Source organism: Lissotriton vulgaris, chromosome 1_1, assembly GCF_964263255.1.
Source record: "Lissotriton vulgaris chromosome 1_1, aLisVul1.2, whole genome shotgun sequence".
Lineage (NCBI taxonomy): Eukaryota > Metazoa > Chordata > Amphibia > Caudata > Salamandridae > Lissotriton > Lissotriton vulgaris.
This window is the reverse complement of record NC_141685.1, coordinates 1,814,092,785-1,814,110,246: the sequence shown is the minus strand read 5'-3', so window position 1 is coordinate 1,814,110,246 and position 17,462 is coordinate 1,814,092,785. Positions and strand designations below refer to the sequence as shown.

At 42.2% G+C, this 17,462-nt stretch overlaps 1 protein-coding gene across 1 annotated transcript in view; it reads left to right on the top strand.

Annotated features, from left to right (window-relative positions):
- HCFC2 (host cell factor C2) overlaps positions 1-17,462 on the top strand; it is a 245,069-nt gene that overhangs the window by 104,812 nt on the left and 122,795 nt on the right. The window contains exons 5-8 of the mRNA XM_086919162.1: positions 4,567-4,651; positions 5,605-5,711; positions 7,461-7,646; positions 11,191-11,457. Of these exons, the coding sequence (XP_086775288.1) occupies positions 4,567-4,651; positions 5,605-5,711; positions 7,461-7,646; positions 11,191-11,457 (645 nt within the window). The remainder of the gene's footprint in view (positions 1-4,566; positions 4,652-5,604; positions 5,712-7,460; positions 7,647-11,190; positions 11,458-17,462) is intronic.

Here is a 17,462-nt window from a genome sequence, read left to right as displayed (position 1 = left end):
GTTCAGTGCGCAACCTTTTTGGGGTTCACAATAGATTCTGTCTCTTAGACCCTGAGCCTTCCGGCCTGGAAAATGACAAAGATCAGACACGAGCTGCGCCAGCACATGGCCAAATCTCACACTTCGTTGCGTCAGCTTGCTCTCCAAGTGGGCCTTCTCTCCTCCTCGATTCAGGCCATCTTTCTAGGTCCCTTGCACTATCGTTCGATGCAGCACCTCAAGGGGACCTCAGGAGGGGACTGACTTATTCGCAATCTGTCTCTCTAACTACGGAAGTGAAGAAGGAGATGGTCTGGTGGCTTACACACATGGAGGACTGGAACGGGAGAGAAATCTGCGGTTCTGCCCCGAACGTCGTGATCGAGTCCGACGCCAGCCGGTCCAGCTGGGGTGCCAGGTGCGGAGAGTTCTCCACAGGAACTTCTAGCGGAGTCATTTGCGGTGCAGTGCTAGACAAAGGACAAAGTGCAGCTGTGTGTCCTTCTCAAGAGGGACAATATCCCTGCCATCCAGTACATCAACCATCTGGACGGCACCAGATCCCAGGCACTAGCGAACCTAGCCAATAAGTTTTGGAGCTTCTGCCTGGAGAACCAAGTGTTGGTCAAGGCCAAATACCTCCTGGGTCGGGCGAATGAAGTGGCAGACTGGCACTCTCGCCACTTCCTGGATTCCAGTGTGTGGAAACAGGACCCGCAGGTGTTCTCTCAGTTAGCGGAGAGGTGGGGCCCCTTCTCAGTCAACCTATTTGCGTCACGTCTGGATCATCAGTTGCTGAGATTTTTCAGTTGGAGGCCAGATCCTCAAGCTAAGGCGACAGATGCGTTTCTCCACGATTGGCGGCAGGAGCAGGGCTAGGCGTTTCCTTCTTTCTCGATGATCATGCGGGTGTCCGCCCACATAGGTCACCAGCAGGCAGAGATCGTTTTGATTATTCCTCTGTGGAGATCTCAAGTATGGTTTCCAGTTCTTCTGGAACTTTCCTGGTATTCTCCAATCCAACTCCCCCACTTTCATCACATCCTCCTGAATCCAGATCTCAATCCTCATTGCCTGGAATTGGAAGGAACGTTGAGGATGATGGCCTGGCGGATCTTAGACTTCGCTGGTCGCTCCCAGGCCTTTCAGGACATGTTGAGACTTTACTCTCCAGAGCATGGGCGGACAGTACTACCAAGACGTACCGATACGCCTGAAGCAGAGGGCGTTGTTGGTGTGTGCGTAGGGGTCGACCCAGTGGGCACGGATGTAGTCCACATCCTTAATTTCCTGGTGGGCCTCACAAATGACGGTTTGGCTTACCGTTCGATCAACACATTCCTTTAGGCAACCTCAGTGGGCCATACACCCCTTCATGGGTCTCCGGTGGGGGAGCACCCGTTGATCTCTAGGCTTGTTAGGGGGATTTACCTATCACTCCCTTTGGAACCACAGTATTCTGCTCTGTGGGAGGTGAACCTTGTGGTGAATCTCTTCCTATCCTGGCAACTGAACAGGTTTTTGTCACGCAAGGAGATTACGGCTAAATTGGCGACACTTTTATGCCTGATATCTTGCAGGCGCATGTCGGACGTGAGAGCCTTAGACATCTCGACTAGAGTGTTCTCCCCAGACGTGGGTTTCGTTTACAGTGAGTAGAAGGACCAAGTGTAATACCAGGGTTATCTCATACCGAGCTTTCCGAGCCTCCTCAAACTGTGGGTGGTGCAGTGCCTCCGATCATATGAGGGATTGACTGAAGAGACCCACCCTCCAGGCGAAAGACAACTGCTCATTGCCTTACGGAAGCTGTACAGGGCAGTCTCGTCCTCATCCATAGCCTTATGTTGGGTGATGCAGGAGGTGGAGATCGATACAAATAAGTTTGGTGCCCACTCAGCAAGAGGGGCGATGGCCTCAAAGGCATTTTCCCTTGGAGCGTGTTTGGAACATCTGCTGCGCTCTGCCGACTGGTCCTCAGACTCTACCTTTAAAAGGTTTTACTTTAATCCAGTGTTGGAGGTGGCTCAGTTGGTGATTGACAAGCTTTGAACTGTCATAATCTGAGCATCCGGTCCTGACATAGAATGAAAATTTGCCTAGCTGTAGTACAGGTAAGTTTCAATTCTATTAAGGACACAGAGGCGACGATTACCCCGCCCATCTACATGGTTCAGACGAAGAAAGAGGAAGAGTAGACCGAATGGAAGGACCAACTTGGGATTGGAGCATGGACAGCGTGAAAGGACTTGTGTTCTGAACTCTTTTATTTCCCTGTTGTTCATAGAAAATGTAGTTCTTGTTACTGTGTTAAAAATGGCTGCTGTAGAAAATAGAGCAAAGGAAGAAGGCATAATCCTCGCCTCCGTGCCCCTAATGGAATTGAAACTTACCTGTACTACGACTAGACAAATTTTCATTACTGTTACAAAAATATTTTTACTACACATTTCTTTATTGGTTTTCCATTTCAATACAAACCATCCCGCTGTGAGGACTACTGACTTGCATATATATATATATATATAAGAAAATGCAAAAGGAGCAAACAGATATAGGCATTACCAAGGCCAAAAGGGAACAATAGAAGGGAGATAACCAAAACTGTTAGGGAACAAAACGCAATATAACATATATGCAAGCAAAGACAGTCACGTAATTCTGCAAATCTACATATAATCTGTGACAAAGCTAAATCATAACCCACCTCACAGACAGCATTATAGTGACTAATACATTATCGCCTACCACTAACCCAACTGACTGCACCCCAGAATTTGGATGCAAACTCATCCTTCACCCATGACAATCATAAGTAATCAAAACAGCCATAAGCATGTATTGGAGGTTTTGACAGTCTTCAGGTCACAAAATGCAGCCATAGAACCAATCACAAGGGGTCCCTTCACTCCAGCTGAAGAGCAAACATCTCCAGCTCCAGCTCTGAGGACTTTAAAAATTATGTTAGGATGTCCTGGGCTCATGAATTCAATGCTTGCTAGTGTTCCTGCCCATTTAAGGAGCACCCCAAGGATGCAAATATATAGATTAAAAGCCCACATAGAGCATTATGGGGCATTCCCTGATGGTAGCAGTGAATGTGAAAGGAGCGCAACTCAGGCTACTTCAATTTAGTTTTCCAAACTGAAGCATAGGATGTCAAAACCCACATATACAGTGGCCCAACATAGACAGCTATTGGACTACTCCTCTGTGAAAAGGCAGAAGGGTACGGGGCCAAATACAGGATGGTGTGATGAAATCAAGTGTCCCAATTTCGCGCCGTGGCCAAGCACCACTACAGGGGAGAAGGTGATTCTTCTCTGGCACATCTCTCCCTCCAGTCTACCTTTCTCCAGATGCAGTCCAACTGCCAGCCCCCACTGGCTCAGCTGGATTGGTACTGCGGTTGGCGCAATTGCCTCAGTGTCTTCTGTTTTGGTGCGTGACTCACTGCTCACCCCCAGGCTACCTGTTGGAGTTTGTAGAATGTTTGTGTATTTGCAGACAGGCTAAGGTGCAGCGACTTGCAGCACCCAGGGAGTTGTAGGTGGATGGAAAATGCCAGATCAGCAGTTCAGTAGCAGTGACCCAGTCGCCCTCCTGTGTCATTATTGTTTTGGTATAGACCAGCCTGAGGTGCTCTTAAGTGACATGCAGTGCTGTATAAAGTAGATTATAATCTCTTTTGGGGAAATCTGATGTTGGTGTTAGGCAATGCTAGAACTTGGTAGACTCATTCCCTGTTCCAGTGACCTAAGCTGCGTTTCAAAAAACAAACATCTCGTGATTCTCCCATCCCAAAGTAGATCCCACTTTTATGGGCAGAATAATATATTTTTTTTTAATGCAAGTACTCTTCATGCCAAATTGAAACTATACGTGGAAGGCAGAGTGTGTTAACAGACATCTTCTATCTCTAGTCTTTGCACCCTTGCTACAAGGCCCTCAAAAATGTCATTTCCATGTGAAAATCGTTTTACCCTATCTGTTTAGTTAACTATTTGTCAGTCGTTGTGGCCAGATATTTATTTGAGTCTCGTTACTGTGTATGAGTCAAGGAGATCGGAGGGGAGCAGAATCTAAGATGTGTAGTTAAGGAAGAGAACATTGTAAAAAAATGTAGGTGGGTAAACATTTGAGACCACGTCTGAGGCAAAAAATGGAACACACAAACATTTTGACCAAAATTCTTTAAGTAAATTTGCTTGTTTTGTGAATGAATGTTACATTGTAATTTAAACCTTAAGCAACAGTTTCTTTGGCCAAACATTCCTCGCTCACTTCTTCTTACAATTGAGCAATTGAAGGGGTATTGGGATCTAAAACCTCTTTTAAAACCTAAGTATAACTGCTTTGTGATGCTTAATAATACTGTATGAACTTGCACATTATACTTGCCACAATCTTTTTAATCTATAACCCCCTTCTCCATTGTTGTATTTTTACTGACTGGGTATCTCACTTATTTTTGTGCCAGTAATCGGTGAACTGTTTTTTGCATGCGTAAGCAGGCATCAGGAGTGAAAATGTGAAACAATGTAAATAGATGATGCCTTGGTAAAAGTAGTACTTTTTTTCTTCCAGAAACCACAACATGGTCAAAACTTGAAACCAAAGGGCCAGCTCCTATTCCTCGCAGCCTTCATACAGCCAATGTTATCGGAAACAAGTACGTTTTTGAATTTATTTATTTATAAAGTTTTATATAGCGCGAGCATGATCCCGAAGGATATCAGAGTGCTTTACCATTTAAGAGAAAGGAAGGTAATAGTAGCAGTACAATCGTCAGAAGGGGTAACAACCTAAACAAATCACATACGCATATCAAACAAAAGGTTACAATTGAAAGGGACAATAAAGGGTAAGATAAAAACTGGAACATAGCGGACTGGGAGGGGAGCAAGTGACTAGTAAAGCAGAATAACACCAAACGCAGGACTTCGGGTGTAGGTCCAAAGCATTAGAGCAGAGGATCAGAGACCCTTTTAAGGCAGGAACTTGTTCATGAGGAATCTTTTTACTTCCAATTTGAAGCCAACCTTGGAGGAGATTCTGCGTATTTCCGGTAGGAGAGCATTCATATGCTTTACTTTGGGTGTCTGGTTGTACTAGATTTTGAAAAATGGAGCTTCTCTTAACCCTCTCTTCACCCCTACATATTTCACCAGCCCATTCCTGAATACTCTAAAAACCAATGCAATGGCCTTTCTGTCACCAATATTATCTCTCTCGTCCACCCTCACAAAAACTCTGTGTGGTACCTCCATGTAGCTCTAATAGCTGTGTGCTCTGACTTTGAGGTGTGCCAATCCCTCCCATAAAATATGTATCCCCACATAAATGCTTCTAAATTAATATTGTGGCCTTCAAAGTCTCATTTGTAGTAATTTAATTGTTATAACATTCGCACAAGAGTAGATTAAGAGGAGAAAATATCTGTTACCATTTAAGAAGTGAGATATGCCTGTGAAACCTAAACTGCGCTCTGGGGGAAGCGTGTGTTTAGAAAGAATATGAGAGGGTCTTGAAGTTCATTGTCACAGCAACGCTGACTCGAGATCACTAAGAGAATGTCTTGAAGATCTCAAATGAAAAAAAATATGTTTTCTTGTTTTGCCTCAGAATGTACGTGTTTGGTGGATGGATTCCGCTGTCAGCACAGGATATAGGAGTTGCGGCTGCCGACAGTGAGTGGAAGTGCACAAGCTCATTTTCCTGGCTCAATCTTGGTTAGTGTTTCTATTTTTTCACTCAGGGGTGATTTATTTTGATATAACATGTGCTAATTGGTTGCCATATATGCTTCGAATTTAAGAAAAAGGTCCTGAAAACAGATTTTCACAGTAGATGAGTGCTGATGGACCCTCCTGTGCTGGGCTCATGTAACACTTAAAGAGTCGAACACTCTGTGCTACACTAGGTCTCTCAGTGATGAGTACATTAAATTTGTCTGATGGTTCACCTTCCTGTATGCATTCATTTTTTAGTAGGCTTCCCCGCCCTTTTTCAGGTTATAAGATATTGTTTCTAGGGTATCCTACTTTTTTGTGACTTACAGCCTCATTGCCATCTTGTTTTTTAAAATTTCGTTAGCATAAATCACCACATTAAAATGTGATTGCACTTAAAACATCTACTTGACCAATATTACAGGTTCTCTAGCAGTGCTTCTCTTCTGCTGGTAAATCTCCCTTTTAACCATACTTCGAATCATAGAGCAGCATGATCTGTGATAAATGTAATTACTCAAATATTGCCCATTATTAGATTCGATACTTAGGTTGGCTCAAAACATATGAGATGTTTACTTTGTAAAAGGAAAAGAAAGACTTAGTCCCTATATGGTATTGTTTAAGTCCTTTATTTAGGCCATTGCCTCGTTCTACTCCTATAATAGGGCTATTTTATATTATATTCTTCCTCTGTCTCAAAATGACTACTTCCTCTACCACATCTCCAGAATGTATCCCCACCTGCCATCCATATAAAAAGCTGCAGCAATTGCACCATAAGCAAACCTTTAGTGAATCGGTTTTCTGACATGCACAAAACTCTCAACTTATTGTCAAGCACCATACCCCTGGGCTTATTAGCCCCACGACATCTTGCGACAAAAATCTCAGACATGACTATTCCCAGCTGAAAATTAGCTGTCCTGTCTTTTGCTTGCAACATATTGTCCTAAACATTTTTGGATGCGCGTGGGGGAGCCAACGTCATGATCGAGGCACACTGGGTTGGTTACCTTGATGAAGAATTATTTTTCTATCATGTGGTCATGCATATTTTCATCTGTATTGAAATCAGTGTTGCTTGTTGTACCTTCTCCTAGTGCAGTCTTCTCACAAATCATCACACTAAGTTAAAAAGTACCCAAGTCCTTCTCTTGTAGGTTGTTGTTTCATAGTCCATGTTTTGCAGAGATTTGTCAACCTTAACAAAGTTCTTAACATAATAATCCACCGGGGGGGGGGGGAGCAATATAATAAGAGAGTGTGTAACAAGGCATGTGGCAATCCAGATAAAGAAGGCATTGGGGTAGGGGGGTTCCAAGTTGAGGAGTGGGGTGGTCTGATGGAGGAGTCCAGTCTGACAAGGCAGCGGATATATTTGCTGGTAAGGATGCATTTCACACTGTTCATTGTTAATTTATAATATAAATTTCACATGAAGCCCATTCTGTTAAAATACACCACACTAGATATTATTTATTGACTGAATGGATAAAACCTTGGCTTATATTAAATAAAATGGAAGCAAGGGATTCTTTTGACTTCACCAATCAATTGACTTTTGTTTTTGTTGTTTGTGAATTTCAATATTCCTAAATGATGCGTTACCATCAGTATTTCTAATTATCTGAGTTTGTACTTATTGCAAGGAACCACATTTGTTATCAATGCTGTTTGTGAGGGAGGCAATAGTAAATGACTGGCTTTCAGCTTCTATTAAATAGCATTTCCATTTGACACTTTTAGCTACATTGGAATGGAAAACGCTAATGTCAGACTCTCTGGAAGACAAAAAGAATATCCCAAGGCCAAGAGCTGGTCACTGTGCAGTTAACATTGGCACACGTCTTTATATTTGGAGCGGAAGAGATGGCTACAAGAAAGCTATGAATGGTCAAGTGTGCTGCAAAGATCTTTGGTACCTTGATACTGGTAGGTTGAGTTTTCTATTAAACGTTTTTTGTAGCCAATACTCTGCAATACAGCTTAGTTTAACACTGCTGCAAGTAGATGATAAGATAAGATACATTGCTACTGGGATGGTGCACAAGGGTAAACTCCTCCCATGCACCTCCATCCACATTCTCTTTTTGTTTCCACATTCTAGTTAAATTGTATTCTGCCAAGGTGCACTGAAACTGTTTCAGCATTGGAAGTCTTACCAGCACTTGCCTCTTTCCTCAAGTTACTTTCAGATGTCGCTAGTTTTTCACGGAGGACTCTTTCTTATTTCCTGGTGTCCTCATCATCTAGTGATGAAAATGTCTTAAGTTGTAGATAATATACAAAACTTTATTAATTTTGATTATCACAGTCTTTCCATGGAAGGTTTGGTTGCAGGACGTTTTTGCTTTTGGCCATGAAAAAAAAGGTGACTCTTCCATAGGTTTCAGCAATCACTGGGCAGGATTCAGTGATGTGCAGGTGAAAGAGGTGTCTTACAACCAATGTTCCCTCTAATCTGCGCGCCTGCGCATACTGCGCAGAGGCTCATTCGATGCGCGCATTACAAAGGGCGTCCCGTGATGGGACGAAAGCTATTTATAAGGTGTGAAGAGAGATAGAGCTGAACAAACTGTCTGACAAGGACGTCAAAGGCATTCAGTCTCCTACTGCGAAGCACCTTTGAAACAGGACCCATTCCCTTCCCATGCAGCCACTGGTAGTGGATTTTCCACTTTACGAGGCATTTCACTGGACTGGGCCAAAGAATGGCTGTTTTAACCACAGAACTTAATCTCCCCCAAGGCATCGCTTAAAAGTAATGCGTACTAATTAGCTTGCCTTTCAAAATCAACCGCATACCTGATTAGGTGGTCGAGCAGACTGTGCTTGGGTGTAATCTAAATCTAGTTCTAGGAAGTCTTTCGCAGTATGCCTTGCAGCTGTCCATACTGTATGCTCAGTAGAGTGCCCTAAAAAATTATTGCTGCCACATTCACTCCCTATTCACAATTTGACTCGTGCTGACATATTAATTGCAGTAGGTATGCAGTGCATTCTTGTTTATGTTTCACACGTTTGGCCTAAGTGCACATTTCCTAGGAGAATTAACCCTTACAGGATGTTGTGTTTCCGTATTTTTTTATGTAGCATATTACTCTTGCATTGTGCTTATTTTGAACTAAGTTGGTTGCTTCTATGTGTTTTTAACGGGCCACCATGAAGCACTCCAGGGCGGAGGCTGAAGACTGTGCGAGTTTCCCACAGGGCCTATCAGCGGGACATAAAAGTGTTCAGAATACATGGTCATCCAATCCTTGTCCTCTTTGCAGAGCGCACAGAGCAATACTCATGTCTTCTAGTCACAATTGTGATTCTGTGCAAATGTTTTTCTAAAGTAGGTTCACAGTTGTTAAAATATTGACACGGTGTAAGAAAAGAAAATACGGTGCTTACACATGAGTGGATGTGGTGTGTGTTTGGGGGTGAATTAAAGGAGATGCAAGAAAGTGCATTCGAGAGATAGTGAAAAGAGGATGCTGAATAGGACAAAGATGAGGTGTTAGATATGCAGATTTGGCGTTACAATCGGCTTAAATGTCTAACAGAGTGAACACAACGGGTGTGATTGAGATACGGTAGATCACTAACCCTTTCAAAGCCGCAGTAACATTTAATTAACAGTCTCAAAATTTCCAAACTGAACATTATTCATTAACAATTATTTACAACAAAATTGTTGCTAATAATTTACCTTAAACAGCCAATAACTATTGACAAAGCCAATAGTCCTGGCCGGCTCTGATGCTGTCTGCTGAACCCTTCTGTGCTTGCTCCATTCTGTTACTCTCTGCTCCCCGCCCATCCCTCTTCTCAGTGATCTATCCTGTTCCAGTGCTCTCTGTTCTTGCGCTTCCCTCGTGCTCTCTGTTGCCCTCTCCTCTTTCTGGCCTCATCCAGTAGACTAGGCTGCTTTCTGATCTACATGCCATGATCAAGACTTGTCTTTTAATTTCAAGAGGGTGGAAAGATAATCTTTCTTTTGGTGCAGGCTTCTGCGCAGAGAAGTAGGGAAACCAGTTGGGAAGTAACAGCAACATGCAACTCTTGCTAATGCAGCCAACTCCACAGTCAGTTTCTGGGGTACTCAGTTCTCAAATACTGGCTGATAAATAGACCCAGGCACAAGGGGAATATGATTTGCTCAAATTCAAACGGTTTGGCAAACTAGTCAAACTGAAGCGGCAATGTAGTAGTGCTAGCTCCAACAGCTGTAACTTCCACCCGTAAGCATATTTGGTAAACATACCATGAGACTAAGTCGTGTCTCTCACAGGGTTGTAGCCAATGAGTTCGAGTCCAGATTTTTTAAAACTCATATTTATTGCAGCCTTCAGCCTGACTATAAATTCTCTTGTTGTTGTCAAAACATGAGCGCAGAGGAGTACGTTCAAAAAGTGATCGACAAACAACACATAATCTGTCCATGTGGGGAGGGAGGCTGGGATTATAATTCATTTCTCTTGACTCCACAGTTTTCACCCTGTCCACTTGACCCCAAACTATGTGGGGTAGTTCTAATGGCATGGTGAATGCAACTATGTTGGAGGCCATGCACACATTTCTATTATAATGTTTATTCTTAGCATGTTTAGGTAATGGTAAAGCTGGGATTTAGATGATTTAGATCTCGAGTATCCCATTTCCACAGATAAAATTGCTCCACTGTACTACATCTAGTAGTGGTGCCAGCCCAAACCAGTGAATTGCCCACCTTGCTGAGGGGGGGAGGGGGGGGGGGGCTGTCTTTGTTATTTTATATAGCATTCACTACAAAAATCAGACCCTGTTTCGAAGCACTTTTAACGTTTGCAGAAAAAAAGAGACTATTAGCATAAATAAATCATCACAACTGGGTGTTTTTCTTTCGGCTCTGGGGCCGCAAGTGGCAATGGGGCAGTATCTGTGGTGGATACGGTTGTGTTCCATTGGTGTCCCTGGAACAAGACACTCTTTTATTCCAAGGGAACAAGAAAGGCATCACCTAGGAATGAATGATAAACTTTAACATTTGAACCAATTTATTTTGGCAACACATACAGGATAGATGAAAGTCTGATACGGCAATGGGAATCAAATCAGAAACACTATTTGTAGCATTTAATATCTCACATCATTTTCCATATTGAATTGCCACATACCTTTTGCGCACTTTAACCTTGGTGCATTGCACAGAGACCCTACATTGCTGCACAGAGAGATAACAAATTAGGGGGAACATTGGTTACAACCTCTAGAGGAGGGATCAAAAGCTACCGAGTGCATGTGAGAAACAGAGAGATGACTCGGCGTGTGGCAGAACTTGGGTGGGGCACTGGGTGGAAAAGAGTTGCTATAGTTTAGTTACACATTTCTGTGTAGAATGTGTTCACTTTTGACAAAATTAACTCATGCCAGTCTTTTGGAACAAACTTAAGCACATGTAAAATTAAAATGAGTTTTATTTAAATATTGCATTGTTTTTTTATGCCAGAGAAGCCTCCGGCTCCATCGCAGGTCCAGTTGATTAGAGCAACCACAAATTCCTTTCATGTGAAGTGGGAAGAAGTTCATATGATTGAAGGGTATCTTCTTCAGTTGAATCCTGAGCGCTCTGTTGGGACCGGGATACCTAGGACCTTGAACTCTGAACTCTCAGCATTAACCTCCCAAGGCAGCATTGCTCCTGGTCTCCTTCACGCTGCCACACAGCTTCACCAACTGAATAGTGCCTCAAGCTACATGCAAGGTGCATCTGAAAGTAAGTTTTCTTTTTAGAATGTTTACATACTATTCCTGTTCGATACCAGTTATGACTTAATGGCATTTAACATTTACATTGTGTTTATTATTGCAAAGACATTCTCCTGTTGGCAATGTTATCTAGTTTTTCCTGAATGTATTACATTCTCAAATCTGAAGCTTTGCATCTGTCTTTATTGGGCTGTTATGTGTGTTTTGTTCATGTTTGCTAATTTAATACAAATATTTGAAATTAAGGAATGATCTCTTCTCAAGCACATGCTCTGTGTTGGTCCATCTCATAAAATATCATGAAGGTGAAAGTCCTGGGTAACTGGTAGGCAAAATATTTACCATCATTATATCCCCCATCATATATGACCACTAAGATAATATCAGCATGCATGGTACAACCTATTTGAAATGTTAATTTTACTTCAATTTCTTAAAACCTGTTATTGGATTTCAGCGCCTGCACATGGCTTTAAACTCCAAGATAACTGCTCCTAATTTCATGTTCCATTACATTCATTTTTGAACTCCCCTTTCTCTAAACTCGAGTTTATTAACCATCTCCTGAGGCCTTTGATGACTCTGCGACATCCGTATATTGGATTATGCCATTACAATTCCTTTTTGGCTCTTTTACATGATCTTTTTCGTTTAATTAAAATACCTCACACAACCAAGTAGGATACACTCAGTCATTCAAACCTCTCCCACTTCCTTGGTGATAAAAAGTATGTATTGCTAATTTATTTTATGTGTATATTTATGAGAAAGGGTCTCACGAGGTACAAATATATATAACTATGATAATGAGATGTGCTTTAATTCAATAAAAAGTATTAAAACAAAAGATATAAAACTAGCATTTGCATGTTTTTTAAACAAGAAACAAAAGCAGATGCTGCATAGATCCTGTCACTTTAAAGCCAAGTGCTCTGCATTACTGTCCCCTAACCAGCCACTGACCTCAGTTATGTTTTTCTCTTCAGCCACTCCCCAATTCCAGAATGCACCCTTTAAGTTCGGACACCGCTGAGTGTGTTAGTTACACACTGTTTACTTACTGCACCATTATAGGGGAATCCCACTAATAGTTCTCGTTTACTCCATTCAGAATTTGTTGTGTTTGACCACACATTATGCAATGGTTTTTTATCAATCATGCAAGCTAAAATATGTGGGTAAGGTATTACCACAAGAATAATCCCCCATCAAGGGAAAACTTCTGTTTGCACCTCAATTTGGGTTTGCCCAGCACTTGGTGGTCAGTCCCCAAGTATTTATTGGTGTAACTCTATCTTTTTTTTCCTTCTAACTGTGGTGTTGTTCTCCAGTGTGCTTGATTTGTTTCACAGTTGCAGCAGATGCGAGAGGAAAGTAGGCAAAGAAGACATTACTCATTTATGTTTCCCATGTGTTAGACTTTCACAGTGTAGTTAATTTTAAACATAGTGCAGGCAATGATATATTGAAAATGTTTTGCGAGAGGCATGGAAGGTAGCGCCATGCTGAAACCCAAGAGGATGTATTTTTTGCCATGCCTGTCATCTTTTGCTAACTTTGCAAGATCTGGGTCCTTGACAGTGTTTTAGCACTCTGACCCTTTGGTAAGAAAATGAGGAATACTTCATGGCCTCCTTTTTGCTTGGGTCGGTTAGAATCTTTCAAGTGCTTTCAGAGATGGCAGCAGTAAGTCAGCCTTTCATGCCAATGGATATGGCTTAGATGTTGAGACATTTGACCCTGAGTTGGTTGACATTGAGGCAGTCTTGTATGTCTGGCCAAATGTAGACATGAGAAGGTGCTTGGTACTAAAGTATCCTGATCTGCAACCAAAGATTACTCCTGTAGACCATCATCCAGTAGAAAACATTCTTGAGAATCTTCCAAACATCATAGTCCTTCCTTCTGCACACTCGGCAGTGATGATACTTCTCTTTAAGGTTGCATGTATAGGGACCAACCTAGACTAACAATCTAAGAAGATACTGTTCCCCAAAAAAGTACCGGAGGTACTCCATCTTAAAGAGTCCTGATGCATATTATACTCCAATCTAAGGTGTATGTTCTTTGGAAAGAACATTTTCTCATGTATGAACATCCTGTTGGAATGGCATTCCGGAATCCACTTTTACCTTCTAACAGTACCAAAAGACAAACAAAGCTGGCCCCCGTTACAACTTGAGGTATTTTGATTTTGTAGAGATTTCCAGGAAAGTAAAGAAGTTGTTGAGTATTTTATTCTCTTCAAACCAAATTTAGAAATGCTAGGTATATTTCTTATGTGCCAGTAATCCTAGAGCTGGTTGCGCCGATTTTCCTGACATAATCCTTCACAATATTGTGTCATCAAAATCAAGAGGCATAACACATGGCGCCTCTTGACACCCTCTCTTTTCAGGGATCAAGATCCTCCTGATTGAAGCAGGTTTACAAGAAAAGTGTGGTTTGAGTATCCTTTCATTAAGTCTACCAGAAAAAAAGCAAAAACAGTTGCGTAGAAATTTTTGAGCTCTAAAGTACTTTGGGCCAACAGGCTGCCAATAGCCCTATTGTCTTGTATGCTGGGTCCTTCTGGGATCCAATTGGTCCTATTCCTTCTAAAAATACAGCAGACTTCTCCCTTCCATTTATTGCAGTGAATATCTTACTGAAGAAGGTAGTTCATTTGCCTGTGGCTTTTACTATTTGTACATTCCAACATAGCAGTTGTAGCTTGAACAGCCTGACATAGAGATATGTTTAACATATATCACAGTTTCTACCCACCATTAAGTGAACCATGTATATAAAACATTCAAATGCCAGTTCCATCACTTCAATCTTAAGTTATATCCCAGTGGTCAAACAATTTTTTCTAGAAAGCGACTTCAGAACTGCTGTTCAAGCCCTCATGCCTCATTTGGATGGTTTTAATGCCCTACTCCTAGCCTCTCAGCCTCTACACTGGCACCTCTTAGGAGCATCCTGCATGCTGCAGTGCATCTTACTCAAGGCCTGAAGAAATATGATCTCAATGCTCCCCATTCTTATTGAACTTAATTGGTTTCTCGTGCCGACCCGCACCATTTTTAAAATCAGGGGCATAATTTGCAAAGCTGTCTTGACCAGCACCCCAGCTTAACTTGCAGACAAGCTCACCATCTCCAGTGGATTTTGCCCCCCCCCCTCCCCCATGGCCAGGACACCATCAGACTGCAGACTAAGAAGTGTAAAAAATGTAAAGTAATGCAGCAGAACTTTTCCAAATATGCATTCAGGATCTGTAATAACAACATCCCAGTATCTTTCAGGCCCGCCCCTAAGGCTGCTCCAATTAAGGAAACATTTGAAGGCTCATCTCTTTAAAGAACAGTACATCACAATGCATTAACTGTTCATAGCCCAGCTTCCTCTGCTCTTACTTGTTGAATGCTGATCTTTGACCATTCACAGTGCTCTGCTGTCTTTTAGGTAGGTTTGTGCTATAGAAATACTATATAGATAAAGACATTGTCCTCCAGTCTGTAACATCAAAACACTGATTATGTCAGCTTCGTAACTTAAACCTGTACTTGGCATTAACCCTAACCTTATAACTATTTACTAAATATAACACCATTTCAGACCTAATGCAAAATGTCCATTGGAACCTAAACCCAAATATAACTCTGTCTGATTAAAGTAAATTAAATTGTGATGAACTAAATAGAAGTTATGAACACTGAAATCCAACAAATTATCTGTGTTGATATTAAGTTCAAGTTTGCTCTGTAAGTAAATAATGTAATTAAATAACTACGTTTAAATAAAAAAGAAAATTAACTTGAATCCCTGACAATAATTTTAGGCTAACCCCATGCCTAACCCTTAAATGGAACTTTCTTCATCTGGCATTCGTGAGGATATATAGTTAATTTGAAGTGTCTAAAGTTATTTCCTGAGAAAGAATGTCCGGTACCCTGGGTATTGGTGCAGGGAAGCCATTGGGGGTTCTGGCGTCTTTGTGGGATATGGATTGGACTATCTGGAGCACAGTGACCTCCTCCTGGGTGGCTGCTGCGTCGGTGGACCCGATGGTCAGCAGAACAGTGAACCGAACTTTGCGCTCAGTGCCTGCAGGTTGCAGGGAAGTGGCTCCTCCACTTCAAGGGAGATGCTAGCTGGTTGGCAAAGTGCTGGAAGCCCTATTAGGCTTTTGGAGGATGCACAGCTGCAGAAAGAGTTGGGTTGTCGCGATTGTCGGTACAAGAGCTGGTATGGCAGAGTTTGGCGCCAAAAGCCCACAGCTGTTCCACAGTTCTTGCTTCTTCGGCTCTTTGTAGCCCTTCTTCTTTAGTTAGGCAAATCTCAGTTCCTGGTGGCAGGGGCCTGCCTAAATACTGAATTTAGGGGCGTTAAGGAAAGCGTAGGGTATTAGCCAAAGGGCCTCTTACCCCTGGAGTCACTACACCCCTATATGATATCTTCCTTGAGGAGTGGGCCTAACCCTGTCTCAGAGTTCAGATATCCACCAAAATCATGATGGTGGAATAATTCCTTTGCGGAGCACATCAGGCAGCCCACCCAAGGGGTGTAACTAGCCTGGTGGTGCAACAGGCCTACTTGCATATCTAATTTCCCACCTGTCCTGGTGCTGGATGGGCCTCAGGGCAGGGCAGCTCCCAGGTCTGAGGAAAGCCAGGTCGCATATCAAAGGCGGCAGAGGCTCTGAAGCCTCTGACCTTGGTATGCAGATTCCATAGCCATCATGCTGGAGGGGGTGTAAACAACTCCTGCCGGAGAAGGCTTTGTTTCTGATCTCTGAGAACGCAGGCTCTCGCCTCCAGCAGGTCAGAAACATGTCTGTTGTGGCAGGCTGGAAGATACGAGTGAGCCTGCACACTAAGAGGGCTAGTAGTTTTACAGAGGAGACCTCTAAGGTGCCCTCTGGGTGCATATCTTAATAAATCTACTACTGGCATCAGTACAGATTTATTAAGACAAGTTGTTTGATACCAAACACCATAGGTTTCAGTAAAGCAATCATGTAGCTGGGGAACTCGTAATGACCAGTGTCCAGTACATATACTTAAGAAGGCTCCCCTGCTCACTTGTACTATCTAGTAATTGAACTAGACTGCACTGGGCATATCTGCTCATCATATCTCCTCATGTAGATATGTCCCCACATGTAATATAGTGCACCCTGCCTTGTGGCTATAAGGCCTGCTGTAGGGGTGACTTACATGCATTGCAGACAAAAAAGTAGGTTCCCTTTTCGTGTGGTCTAGAGGAAGAGACATTTGTCTCTGGGGGTTCTTTAGGAAGGGGTTTATGGTGAGCCAAAACACGTATTAAAGCTGTTCAGGGATCAACAAATTCACAATCATTTAATAAACAACATTTTGCCTCTCTTTGACTATAACATGAGGTAATGAGGATGTAAACACTATTTTTATTAAAAGAAGTTCTTTATTGTTTTCTGTTCATACCATTTATTAGAGCAGGTTCAATTAAAAAGAATTTTTTTTTAAAAACAGTTACTGTGGCATTATGCTCCACAAACATAAAAAATTCACAGTTTAAAATAATGGTTCTTTCAAAGCAACAAATTTATCATATAAAACAAAAGTTTTTTGTCAAATTTATTACAAAAACACAAATTGTGGACGCGGCGTTTCGGTGATTCTGTATCTTCACCTTCTTCAGGACAGTGTGTAAGTTAAAAACTCTCCAATAAAGCTGTTTGGTCAGTCGCTTTTTTAAGAAGAAATTGGCGAGTTGTGACCCTGTCAGATATCTTGACTTCTGGGATTCTCCACAGACTAGTCTTTGTCCTTGGAGGGTATCAATTTTCTTCACCCGGTTTGTTTGGTGAGATGTTTTGTCTTAAAAAGCTGGGATACTTCAGAGAAGGATCTTATGCAGAGGCCGGTTTTCCTTGTCCTCGCCCGGTATTAATCAGGGTGGTAGTTTCTAACCTTTGGTTATCTTTTTTAGCAGCTCGCACTTGCTTATGTGGCGAAGCTTTTCAAAGAAGCGGGGGTAGTTCTT